The 13,242-nt window shown below is 41.0% G+C and overlaps 1 protein-coding gene and 1 long non-coding RNA gene across 3 annotated transcripts in view; one reads left to right on the top strand and one right to left on the bottom strand.

Moving 5' to 3' along the window:
• The window catches only part of LOC129060683 (uncharacterized), a 240,412-nt gene extending 236,867 nt beyond the window's left edge, over nucleotides 1-3,545 (top strand). The window contains exon 6 of the long non-coding RNA XR_010140762.1: nucleotides 3,436-3,545. This is a non-coding gene — a long non-coding RNA (uncharacterized LOC129060683). The remainder of the gene's footprint in view (nucleotides 1-3,435) is intronic.
• The window catches only part of AKR1D1 (aldo-keto reductase family 1 member D1), a 114,798-nt gene that overhangs the window by 26,134 nt on the left and 75,422 nt on the right, over nucleotides 1-13,242 (bottom strand). Inside the window, exons 5-6 of one of the 2 annotated variants that reach the window (XM_054559875.1) lie at nucleotides 3,487-3,525; nucleotides 1,877-2,044 (exon numbers count right to left, since the gene is read on the bottom strand). In XM_054559875.1, coding sequence (XP_054415850.1) covers nucleotides 1,877-2,044; nucleotides 3,487-3,525 — 207 coding nt within the window. The remainder of the gene's footprint in view (nucleotides 1-1,876; nucleotides 2,045-3,486; nucleotides 3,526-13,242) is intronic. The other variant, XM_024250055.2, reaches the window with a different exon arrangement.

The following is a 13,242-nucleotide window of genomic DNA, read 5'->3' as shown; positions in this document are numbered from 1 at the left end:
TTTTTTTTGAGATGGGGTCTTGCTGTGTTGCTGAGGCTGGAGCGCAGTGGCTTGATCTTGTCTTACTGCAACCTCTGCCTCCCGGGTTCAAGCGATTCTCCTGCCTCAGCCTCCCAAGTAGCTGGGATTACAGGCGCCTGCTACCATGCCTGGCTAATTTTTGTATTTTTAGTAGAGACAGGGTTTCACCATGTTGGCCAGTCTGGTCTCGAACTTCTGACCTCAAGTGATCCTTCCGCCTTTGCCTTCCAAAGTGCTGGGATTACAGGCTTGAGCCACTGCACCCAGCCTGAATCATGCTTTTTTTGGTCACAAGAAAGGGCAAGCAAAATTGGTAAAATCTGATTTTTTCCTCTGTTGAACAATGATTTTTTTCTTGCCTTAAAAACACAGAGAAAATTTAACATGAAGAGAGTAGTGGAAAAATGTGTTACTTGTGTTTTGATTGCTACTCTAGGTCCCTTTGGTGTTACTATTGCAATCCCATATAAGTGGAAATTCTGTTTGATATTTATTTTACTTTCTTTTTCATTCCTGGGCATAGGCTGATGATATTTTAATTTACTTTTATTCAACAAAAATACATAGTATTAGCTTTATTCCAGGTTCTGTGTGAGTGCTTTGTAAATGTGAACTCATAACAACTTTATGAAATAGTTGACATTATTATCCCCATTTTACAGAGAAAAAAACTAAGGTCCAGAAATGCTAGGCAACTCAGCCAATAGTGACAGATCTGGGCCTCTGACCTGGGCAACCTTGCACCAGTCTAGGCACTTAATCACCCCCACATTGCCTCTCACGTGCTGCTGAGCTGCAGTGAAGACAGTCCTGATTCCTGATGAGGCAATAGCAATGGCACATTACATGAACTCAGCTGCACACACCGTTTCTGTTTACTTAAGTAAATACCAATATTTCACCCAAGTATGCTTTATTACATACAGCCCATATTGACATTGTATATGTATGAATATTGCTTTCTATTCACAACTGTACTTTTTGGACAATTTAAAGGATTAAAGTTAAAGGCCAATTTAAAGCATGTTTTGACCACCTTTTCCTTGTATGCTAACTTTAGCCCCGATCATAGTAAGAAATGACTCCTATAATATGAGTCATTAAGCAAAAGCCTTGCATGATGTGCCTGCCCAGGAAGCCCACATAGCTGGCTTTTGGATTGGTGACCTTATGAGCTTTTTTTTTTAAATTTACGTTTGTTTGCTTTTATTAAACAAAATCTGAATACCATGTCTGAGTTAATTACATTTGCTCAAATGCTTTTTTTTTTTTTTTTGAGAGAGGGTCTCGCTCTGTCACTCAGGTTGGAGTGCAGTGATGTGAACATGACTCATTGCAGCTTCAACCTCCCTGGCTTAAGCCATCCTCCTGCCTCAGCCTCCCAAGTAGCTGGGACTACAGGTGCAAGCTACCATGCCTGGCTAATATTTGTATTTTTTTTGTAGAGACAAGGTTTTGTCATGTTACCCAGGTTGGTCTTGAACTCCTGAGCTCAAGCAAAACACCTGCTTCGGCCTCCCAAAGTGCGAATTAGAGGCGTGAGACACCGCACCCAGCCAAATACTCTTTTAAAACCCTCTTTCTCTCCCCCAAATGCTACTCTGCTTACTTCTCCCAAACTAATAAATAATTTGTTAATATGATACAAGAATGTTGAAAATCCTATTTTGCGTGATTTTGGTCTCATTTGAACACTTATCTTTTAAACAAACAAACAAACAAACCCAAACTGTTATTAAGTACTGCATACTCGTGAGTGCAATTACACACACACACACACACGGAAGATGAATAATAAAATGAACACCTGAAACCTTCTCACTGTCCCCAATGGAGGCTGAAGGCAAGATCTCACCTTTCCACAGTAGAAGATGTCTTCCCTCCGCACCTTTCCTTCTGCTATCTTCTCCCTGATGGCCTCCCCAACTTCGTGTTCATTTTGGTAGATGTAGGCCCCATCAATATGTCGGTACCCTGTGTCAATAGCAACCTTCACCGATGTTGCACAGGCTCCCTTAGGGGTCTGAAGTCACAAAGAGGTTGGGTTTGGGGAAAAGAGAAATGGTCTTTAATCATCATTAATCAGGACATTTTGCATGTACATTCCTTTACAGCTAAAATGACACATTCCCAATTCCTTGCTGTTGTGATTGGAAGATGGTGTTCAGCAGCAGGAGAAACTGACCTCCCAGGGGCCTCCCCTCCCTCAGTGGGAGACACCATCTGTCCCAGGTCTGCCCTCAGCTTCGTGGCATCAAAAATGTGATTTGATCAATATTTCCTGTGACAAGAGAATTCATGGAAGCCTTTTTATAGGAGGGCACAAGCTGATTGAAGAAGGCTAAATTATAAATCAAAAGGTTGGGTAGACAAATTGAGATGTATCCACAGAATGGAATACTTCTCAGTAATAAAAAGGAATGAAATAGGCCTGGTGCGGTGGCTCACACCTGTAATCCCAGGACTTTGGGAGGCTGAGGCAGGAGGATTGCTTGAGGCCAGGTGTTTGAGACCAGCCGGGACAACATAGGGAGACCCCATCTGTACAAAAAGTAAAGTAATTAGCTGGGTGTGGTGGCATGCACCTGTGGTCCCAGTTAGTCAGGAGGGTAAGGTAGGGGGATTGCTTGAGCCTGGGAGTTCAAGGCTGCAGTGAGCCATGATCATGCCACTGTACTCCAGCCTGGGCAACAGAGACAGACCCTGTCTCAAAAAAAAAAAAAAAAAGAGAAATGTAGTATTGATGACAACACATAGTATGGATGAATCTCAAAATAATTATACTGAGTGAAAGAAGCTGGACCAGAAAGAATAAATACTTTAGTTTTTCTCTTCTAGCATTTTATATAAATGGAAGCATAGTCTGTGGTGACAGACATAGATCAGTGATTGCCTGGGGTTGGGAGTGGGGGAAGTATGGGTGGAAGGAGGGATTACCAAGTGGCATGAGGAAGCTTATAGAGTTGATAGATATGTTCATTATTTTGATTGTGGTGGTGGCCTCACAGATGTATATATGTCAAACTCTTCAAATTGTATACTTTAAGTATGGGCAGTTTATTATATGTCAGTTATATCTCAATAAAACTGAGGAAAAAGTATTGTTGAGGAAAATTTTATGTTTTGGGATATATTTTAATAAAATTTGGTAGCTACATCTTTGTTCATTTTATTAACTCACATTAAACATAAGAATGAGCATATCCTGTCCCCAGAACAGTGATTTTTCATTTGCCATGGTTTGATTATTTTTGTCCCCTCCAAAACTCATGTTGAAACTTAATCTCCAATGTAACAGTGTTGGGAGGTAGGGCCTAATGGGAGGTGTTTAGGATTAATGCCACCATAAAAAGGGCTTGTGAGAGTGGGTTCTCCCTCTTCTGTCATGTGAGTAATAGTGTTTCTCCTCTCCAGAGAATGCAGCATTCAAGGTACACCCTTGGAAGCAAGAGACTGGGCCCTAACCTGCTGGCGTCTTGATCTTGGACTTTCCGGCCTCCAGAACTGTAAGAGAATAAACTTCTGTTCTTTATCAGTTACCCAGTCTCAGGCATTCTGTTACAGCAGCACAAAATAGAGTAAGACACCATTTTTCAGATTCCACATAAATCCCTATGCCTCAGTTATGATGGCATTTAAATATACGAATGTGTTTCATTTTAGTTACATTTTTTCTTAATGAGAAACAGCAATGAGATTTCTCTGAAGACAAACATCTAGTCTCATCAAATATAATTTTCAAAGCATCTTTTAGAGAGTGTGTGTGTGAGAGGGTTAATTCTATTTTCTGATTTGTGCTGACTTCATATCAAAGGGTGATTGTTCTGATCTTGCTCAACAAATGTTGGTTAACTACTTGGGCTTTCTTTAGTGTTCTAACCAAATGCTGGACAAATCACATCAGACATGTGAACTCTGGTCCACACCTATTGATTTGTTGTAGGCTGAGCGAGAGAATAAATCTGAAATGTATTTCTAGTGATTTTACAGTCCTGGGCAGGACTTGGGGACATATATTGTATTTTTTTCCCCCTGCTACAGTTGAAAGTCATCACTATAGAGAAGATAAGAGGATACGAAAAATGAACAAACTGGCTACACAGATGATATTATAAGATTCATAGTCACAAATATCAAATAGCTGGGAAAAGGAGACACACATTTCAGCAATATTAGAAATATTTGTTTGGTTAATTAATTAACATGATTAATAGGACTTGAACAGTAATTGAATCAAAAGGCCAGAAAAAGCCTGTAAAATGAGATGTTATGAATGACAAGTGTGACATCCAAAGTACAGTGGGAAGGGGAGGTGAGGCATGGTGTCCAGAAATTTACAGGGAAGAAAATAAACATCTACTTTCATTCTCAAGTATCTACATTATTATCATTATTATTATTATTATTAGAGACAGGGTCTCCGTCACCCAGGCTGGAGTGCAATGGCACGATTATGGCTCACTGCAGCCTCGGCCTCCTAGGTTCAAGTGATTCTTCCACCTCAGCCTCCCGAGTAAGTGGGACTACGGCATGTGCCACCATGCCTGGCTAACATTTTTGTAGAGATGGGGTTTTGCCATGTTGCCTGTGCTGGTCTCAAACTCTTGGGCTCAAGCAATCCTCCTGCCTTGGCCTCCCTCTACATATTATTAATATATGAAGCTTAATACTAGGTGGTAGATAGAATCTCAGAAACATCACTGAGATTTTATGGGCTGGAACTGATCATTTAAATGAAGAGCTAAAGTACACAATGAAGGGAGTCCCAGACAAATGCATATTAAAGTAGGCGCTTGTATTTTCAAAGATTAACCCAAAAAATGAAGTACAGAGGAGAGCGTTTAGGATAAAGAAAGTACGGCCAGGGATGGTGGCTCACGCCTGTAATCCCAGCACTTTGAGAGGCCCAGGTGGGCAGATCACCTGAGATCAGGAGTTCAAGACCAGCCTGGCCAACATGGTGAAACCCTGTTTCTACTAAAAAATACAAAATGTAGCCAGGCATGGTGGCAGACATCTGTAATCCCAGCTACTTGGGAGGCTGAGGCAGGTGAATCTCTTGAACCTGGGAGGCAGAGGTTGCAGTGAGCCGAGATCATGCCACTGCACTCCAGCCTGAGTGACAGAGCAAGACTCTGTCTCAAAAAAAAAAAAAAAAAAAAGAAAAAGAAAGAAAGTGGTAAAGGCAAGGGCTAGGGTAGGAGTGTAGTCCACCATGGTGCTGCATATTTGGATGATGACTCATTTAATAAGGATTATGGCACAGAAGCAAGTTATAGTACTGAAAATCTTCAATTATTCAGCTATCACCAGGGAGTCTCTTCTAAAAGCTGGATATTTACTTACTGGATATTTACTATTTACTTATTTATTTATATGTTTATATTTCTATACTTGCTGAAAAATATTGTCCCTCAGAAGGCAGAAGCAGCAGTGAGATGTATTACTATTTTGTACTTAATTCTCATCAATATGGAGGAACTAGTTGGGACTGTGGACATGAGGACTACACTTTGTACACTTTGTAATTCTTTTTTTTTTTTTTTTTTTTTTTTTGAGAAGGAGTCTCACTCTGTCACCAGGCTGGAGTGCAGTGGCATGATCTCAGCTCACTGCTACCTCCGCCTCCCGGGTTCAAGTGATTCTCCTACCTCAGCCTCCCGAGCAGCTGGGACTACAGGTGTGCGCCACCAAGCCCAGCTAATTTTTGTATTTTCAGTAGAGACGGGGTTTCACCATGTTGGCCAGGATGGTCTCAATCTCTTGACCTTGTGATCTGCCCGCCTCAGCCTCCCAAAGTGCTGGGATTACAGGCGTGAGCCACTGCACCCGGCCAACACTTTGTAATTCTTAAATGTGGCACAAAGAAATTCTACATAAATTCAGACACGTTTTTTAGGAAAACCAGTTTTGAAAAAAATCAGAAAGATCAAATAGGATACCACATAAATGATATGATAGGAGAATCTAAAATATAAAAATTTGATTGCACAATTAAGGACAATCTCACTGAACTGTAAAACAAAAAATCTGGTTTCCTAAAATGGCTGACAGCATCTCCTTCTACTTAAGAAAATTAAAAATGCTGGATTATGCTGGCGCGGTGGCACACACCTGTAATCCCAGCACTTTGGGAGGCTGAGGTGGGAGGATCGCTTGAGCCCAGGAGTTTGAGAACAGCCTGGGCAACATGGCAAAACCCCATCTCTATAAAAAATACAGAAATTAGCCGGGTCTGGTGACTCGCTTGAGCCTGGGAGGCAGAATTTGCAGGGAGCCGTAATCATGCCACTGCGCTTCAGCCTGGGTGATGGAGCAAGACCCTGTCTCAAAAAAAGAAAAAAAACAAAAAGCTAGATTAAAACTTTTAAAAAGATTACCATAAAAGTGCTGAAAAGACAGTAGGCATTTATTAATTCAAACTAAATTTTATGGGAAAGTCTGAATGCAGAAATGAGAGGTGTAGAAGATGAAAAAGGAAAGTAAAAAAACTCCCTAAAAGGCTGTGGCCACCTCCAGTCCCTGGGAGAATTCATAACCCATGTAGCCGGAGTCTGTTGACCAGTTTAACATGGTCACTGGGTAACAGTGCCTCCAGGGAACCTGGAGCAAACGCACACAAATGCTGTCTGAAAGAAAATACTAGTTTTTCACCCTTGATGCTCGCTCACAAATACTTTTTTAAAAGTAGTATTAACCTGCACACAGTTGAAGAATTCAGGTACCCCAGAAAACAAAGTTCCATAAAGGAAGACTGGCAGAAACAACTGAGAGCCTAAACAGAACCATAGATCCGAATATTGGAACTATCATCAGAGTGAAATTGGACCTGTATCTTACACCATACACAAAAAGTCAACTCAAAATGGATTAAAGATTTTTTAAGACCAGAAACTGTAAAGCTCCTAGAAGAAAACATAAGGGAAAAAGCATCATGACATTGGGGTAGGCGATGATTTCTTGGATATGACACCAAAAGCACAAGAAACAAAAGCAAAAATAGGTTGTTGGTACTACATCAAGCTAAAAAGCCTCTGCACAGAAAAGGAAACACTCAACAGAGTTAAAAGGCAACTTATGGAATAGGAGAAAATATTTGCAAACTGTATATCTCACAAGGGGTTAATATCCAAGATATAATTAAAAGGAACTTCTACAACTCAATAGCAAAGAAACAAAGACAAAAAAACAAAACAAAACAAAAAACCCCAAAGAAAAACCTAACCTGATTAAAAAGTTGGCAAAGGACTTCAGTAGACATTTCTCCAAAGAAGACATACAAATGGCCAATAGGTATATAAATATCAATATTGCTATCCATCTGGGAAATGCAAATCAAAACTACAAGGAAATAACACCTCACACCCATTAGGATGACTATTATCAAAAAACTGAAAGGTAACAATTATTGGTGAGGATGTAGAGAAATTAGAACTCTTGTACACTGTTGGTGAAAATGTAAAATGGTGCAGCTACCGTGGAAAACAGTATGGAGGTTCCTAAAAAAATTAAAGATATATTAGAACATGTTGGTCAAGAAAAACAATTAAAAATAGAACTACCATATGATCCAACAATCCTACTTCAGGGTATATATCCAAAGGAAATAAAATCACTATCTTGAGGAAATATTTGCACTTCCATGTTCACTGTAGCATTATTCACAATAGCTAAGATATGGAAACAACCTAAATGTTCACTGACAGATGAGCAGGTAAAGAAAATGTGGTACATAGACAATGTAATATTATTCAGCCTCAAAAAAGAAGGAAATTCTGCAGTACACAGCAACATGGATGAACCTGGAGGACATTATACTAAGTGAAATAATTCAGTCACAGAGTAATACCACAATAAAAAATTGGAATTATTAGTCAAAAGTTAAAATAACTATGATTGTTTTGATTAAAGAAATAAGCTTGAGGCTGGGCATGGTGGCTCATGCCTATAATCTCAGCACTTTGGAAGGCTGATGCAGAATTGCTTGATGCTAGGGGTTTGAGACTGGCCTGGGCAACATAGTAAGACCCAGTCTTACAATAAAATACTAAAATAAAATAAAAACAAAAATTAAAAAATTATCCAGGCATGGTGATGTACACCTGTCTGTAGTCCTGGCTACTCGAGAGGCAGAGGCAGGAGGATTGCTTGAGCCCAGGAGTTGAGATCTTCAGTGAGCTACGATTGCACCACTGCAGTCCAGCCTGGGTGACAGAAGAAGACCCCCATCTCTATTAAAATTAAAAAAAAAAAGAAAATTAAATTTAAAAACAAAGAAATAAACTTGAAAATCTCTGTAGAGGACAGGAAACTATGAAAAATGCCCTAGAAGATTTAGGAAAGAACCAAACACAGCAATTCTATAAACAAAACAAACAAACAAAAATCTGATAAGACATCTAAAATTAAATGGATGCATCAGTAGCATATCAGACATAGCAAGAAAGAATTAGGTAGAAGGAAGAAGGTAAATCAGCAGAAATGATCCAGCACTGCTCCTCCATGTTAATGTCCAGCATTCCCTGTGTCCTTTGAAAATGACGCAGAAGCTGCTGCCTTGGAACACGTGCTCCAGACAGGATCTACCTGCATATTGCCTCCTCGTCACCAGACCAATAATTAGTTGTTCCAAGAGGGGGCTTCCAGTGAATATCACTTGGTAGGGAGACTAATTTCACAGCCTTGGAGTCACGTTAAAATATATCCTTCTAAATATAAAAGGTAGGAGTTCTTGGCTGGGCTTGTTGGCTCATGCCTGTAATCCCAGCACTTTGGGAGGCCGAGGCAGGTGAATCACCTGAGGTCGGCAGTTCGAGACCAGCCTTATCAACAGGGAGAAACCCCGTCTCTACTAAAAATACAGAATTAGCCGGGCATGGCCATCTTGGTGAAACCCCATCTCTACTAAAAATACAAAAATTAGCTGGGTGTTGTGGTGCACACATGTAGTCCCAGCTACTCAGGAGACTGAGGCAGGAGAATTGCTTGAACCCGGGAGGTGGAGGTTTTGGTAAGCCGAGATCAATCGCGCCATTGCACTCCAGCCTGGGCAACAAGAGAGAAAGTCTGTCTCAAAAAAAAAAAAAAAAAAAGGTAGGAGTTCCTTTTATATTTTGGATATTATCCCTTATGAGATCTCCTGGCTGGATAAAGGAAGAAAGAGGGGTGATACACTGAGGGAGCTGCACACCGAGACACCATGCAATGGAGGTGGAGAGCATGTGTGAGTGTGGATCTTGCGGCGCAGCATCAAGAGGAAGGTGGAATTTCAAGTTGGATAAAGGAGAGTTTATTGATATGGAAACACCATCTTCTGATATGTGACTTAACACTTCAGGAAACAGTGCTAACACACTGCCAGCATAACTCTTGAAATCTTGGAAAAAGTGAGATCCACATACATGAAGTAGACATTCTAGAAATACTCAGGAAGCTCAGAGAAGGGAGCCCACTATAGTAGATATACTATGCAAGGCCAGAAACCCACGGATGATCTATGTTTTGCAGCAGGGCCCAGAGAACACTCCTTTTATCAAAGAGACAGCAATGCTTTAGCAACAAAAACACCAGAGTTGTTGAGCTCAATTACAGCTGTCCTCTGTAGACAAGGCAGACTGTGGGAGATGTTGAAAAACTAGGTTTACTAAAAAATTAGGGGCCAGGTGTGGTGGCTCAGACCTCTAACATCAGCACTTCAGGAGACCAAGACAGGAGGATTGCTTGAGCCTAGGAGTTCAAGACCAGCCTGGGCAACACAGTGAGATCCTGTCCTTATTTTAAAAACTAGGAATGATGGAATTTTAAAATAATAGAGGCTACATGGTAGTACTAACTTCAGAAGTGAAGTGGGCACTGTTATCAAAATGAATGGTATCCAAAGAGCATGACCCACAGACATGCTTTGCAGAGATGGTTAATTAGACATGAAATCCCTAGAGTTTTCAGGCAACATACAGGATGCTCGGTTACATTTGAAATTCAAATGGGCAAGATTTTTTGTATATGCATATTCCAAATATTAAATGGGATGGAACATACTTATATTTAAAAATTATTCATTGTTCATCTGAAGTTCAAATTTACTGGGACATCTTATATTTTTCCTTGCTAAATCTGGCAACCCTACCCTAAAGGCAAGTTAGATAGGCAGCCAACAAGTGCATTGCATAATTTAAAGAAACCAAAGCAGTCAGCGTGGATTATTGGGCTGGGCATCGTGGCTCATGCCTATAATCCCAGCAATTTTGAAGGCCAAGATGGGAGAGTTGCTTGAGTCCAGGAGTTTCAGACTATCCTGGGCAACATAGAGATACCTCGTCTCTATTAAGAATTAAAAAAAATGGATTATTGGAAGGCTGATGGAAGTTCTTTCAAGATAAAGTCATAGGTATGGCTGTATACTAGGAAAAGCATTAAGAAGGAAGCACACTACCCAAAAGGCACCCTCAGGCTCCAGAGGCAGCATATTCCATACTTGCAGTGGTATTCCTACCCATTTACTGAATGACATGAATACACCAGATTTCAGTAGGCCCAGAATGGGGAGGGGCTCAGCAGAACTCCAGACTTTACCACAAGCATCCCTGCCACTTGGGCCATATGACCCAGCAGGCCCTATTGTTTACATGTGGCATGGAGTTTATGGCAAGCCCCAGTTGGAGAATTACAAGGTAAGCCTGTAGGGTTCTGGAGCAAGTTATGCCATCTACATTGTTGACCTTGCTGCTGAGTCCTGTAGAGATAGTATATCTGACCATGGGACATGATGTGACTGTATGGCCAGAGCTGCCCATTATGAGCCAGGTTATATAAGATCCACTACAACATAAGTTTGGGTGGGTCAGTGCAAATCCATTGTAAGATGTAATTGGCACATTTGTGATTGGACACAAGTTGGACAAGACAGCATGCCATCCAGATGTCATCCAAAATCTGAATGAGTTGCTGTTGCTTACAAATTAATAATTACTTTACAGCATTCTCCAAAAAGTGTTAGAAGACTGGCCAACAACTGGATTATTATTCATGATGATTGGCTGTACTGGAGGACAAGCTGCCACCCTCTTGTAGTGTGATCTCTATTGTATCCTCAATAATAGTCCCCCAAGTGTTAGTTGCTTGTGTTTTTTCTTTTTTCTTGTAGAAATAAAGAGGAAAATAAGGCATTGCTTGCACTCATGTCTAGTATCAGAATGGGGAAGTAGGACAAAATGGAGAAATAGACTTAACTCTCTGAAACCACTCATTTATGCTTTCTGCCTGGCCCCTGGTCCCCTTAGGTAGAGCTTATGAGACCTTCACCCTGTCCTCAGCTTAAAACCAGATCTGAAAAAATTACTTGGTGTAAGAGCAAGGCTTTGCTTTCCCCAGGTGAAACAAAGTTCCCTGGGTGATCAGAAAAGGGGAATTAAATGGCCATTGGAGAGAAAGTAAGGAATGTTTAGGGCCGGGTGTCATGGCTCATGCCTGTAATCCAAACATTTTGGGAGGCTGGGGCAGGTGGATCACTTGAGCCCAGGAGTTCGAGCCAGCCTAGGCAACGTGGCAAAAACCTGCCTCTAATAAAAATAAAATAAATAAAATAAAATGAATGTTTAAAGGATGGCACATTCCTGAGAATGGGTTCTGAGCCCTGCACCCCCACCTCCCTCTGCTCAGGGGCAAAATGTAGTGGGTGTTTTAGGCTTCTCCTGGGTACTCACCAAGAGCTTGGACTGCACTTCTCCTTTGCCCCATGGCTCATTCAGATTCTGAAAACTTGCTGCAACTACAGCAGTCTCAACCAGAGCCACTCAGGAAGGAATATTCCCCCATCTAACTTTCTAGGCCATGCCTTCTCCATAGCTTGTACCCCATAATTAGACTTGCTCATCATTTCTTTCATCTTTGAACAATAGTTATCTCCCGTAAGGGACTCACATGGGGGAGATATAACAAACAATAGAGAATATAGCTTCAAGAATCTCTGCATATATGTGGTTGGAGCCAAGATTATGAATGAGATCATAAAGAGACATTGTGCAAAGAAAGAAGAGAAAGGGGCCAAGGATCAAACTCATATAATTGTTCCAAGAGTAATTTTCAATTGCATTACCAAAAACAAGGGAGGTGTGCAATTGAAGTGGAATGTGGGATTGTGATCCAAGTTTTAACTACTCTTGCTATGGGTAGTTTATTTCTCCTCATCTGCCTTCCATTCTCCATGCTACAACCTGAGTTTTATCTTTCAAAAACACAGACCCAGTGATGCTCTTTCTTTGCTTCTAAACTTTAGATGATGTCTCATTACTATAGAATGAAGTTCCAACTCCTGGCTGAGCATAGTGGCTCATGCCTATAATTCCAGCAGTTTGGGAGGCTGAGGTGGGCAGATCGCTTGAACCCAGGAGTTCAAGACCAGCCTGGGCAATATGATGAAACCCCTTCTCTACAAAAAACACAAAAATTAGCTGGGCATGGTGGCGCCTGCCTGTGGTCCCAGCTACTCAGGAGGTTGAGTGAGGATGATTGCTTGAGTCTGGGAGGCAGAGGTTGCAGTGAGCCAAGATTGCATCATTGCACTCCAGCCTGGGTGACAGAGTAAGAACCTGCCTCAAACAAACAAAGTTCCAACTGCTTAGCATGGTGTTCAAGGTCCTTGGTAATCCGTGTCTTAATCTGCATTTTCAGATTCAGCTGCCATCACCATTAACTCCCTGTGCCAGGCACTATGGGCTTGGCATTCACTGGATATGTCATATATCCTTCTCTGTCTAACTAAAATGTCTCTATCCTTCTTATTGCCAAAATGTCCTGCTTTAGCTGTGCTTCTCTGTCTGGTACATGCATGCTCAGCTTCAAATAGTTCATTCATACATGACCACTCAAATTTCAGTAGCATTTCTATACATGTCACTGTTTATTCTCGTAATCAGCATTAAATGTTGAACTGCAACAAGGAACAGATATTCTCATAAACTGAAACTTTACTATGTTTTAAAGGAAGCCCATTTCAATCTTCATGGTCAAATTTAATTATTTCCATTTCTATGCTGATATGGTTTGGCTGTGTCCCCTCCCAAATCTCATCTTGAATTGTAGTTCCCATTATCCCCACATGTTGTGGGAGGGACCCAGGGAGAGGTAATTGAATCATGGGGGAGGTTACTTCCATGCTGTTCTCAGGATAGTGAGTGAGTTCTCATGACATTTGATGGTTTTATAAGGAGCTTTTCCCCTTTG

This window comes from Pongo abelii, chromosome 6, assembly GCF_028885655.2.
Source record: "Pongo abelii isolate AG06213 chromosome 6, NHGRI_mPonAbe1-v2.0_pri, whole genome shotgun sequence".
NCBI lineage: Eukaryota > Metazoa > Chordata > Mammalia > Primates > Hominidae > Pongo > Pongo abelii.
The sequence above is the reverse complement of the archived record's forward strand: the minus strand, read 5'-3'. Positions and strand labels throughout refer to the sequence as shown.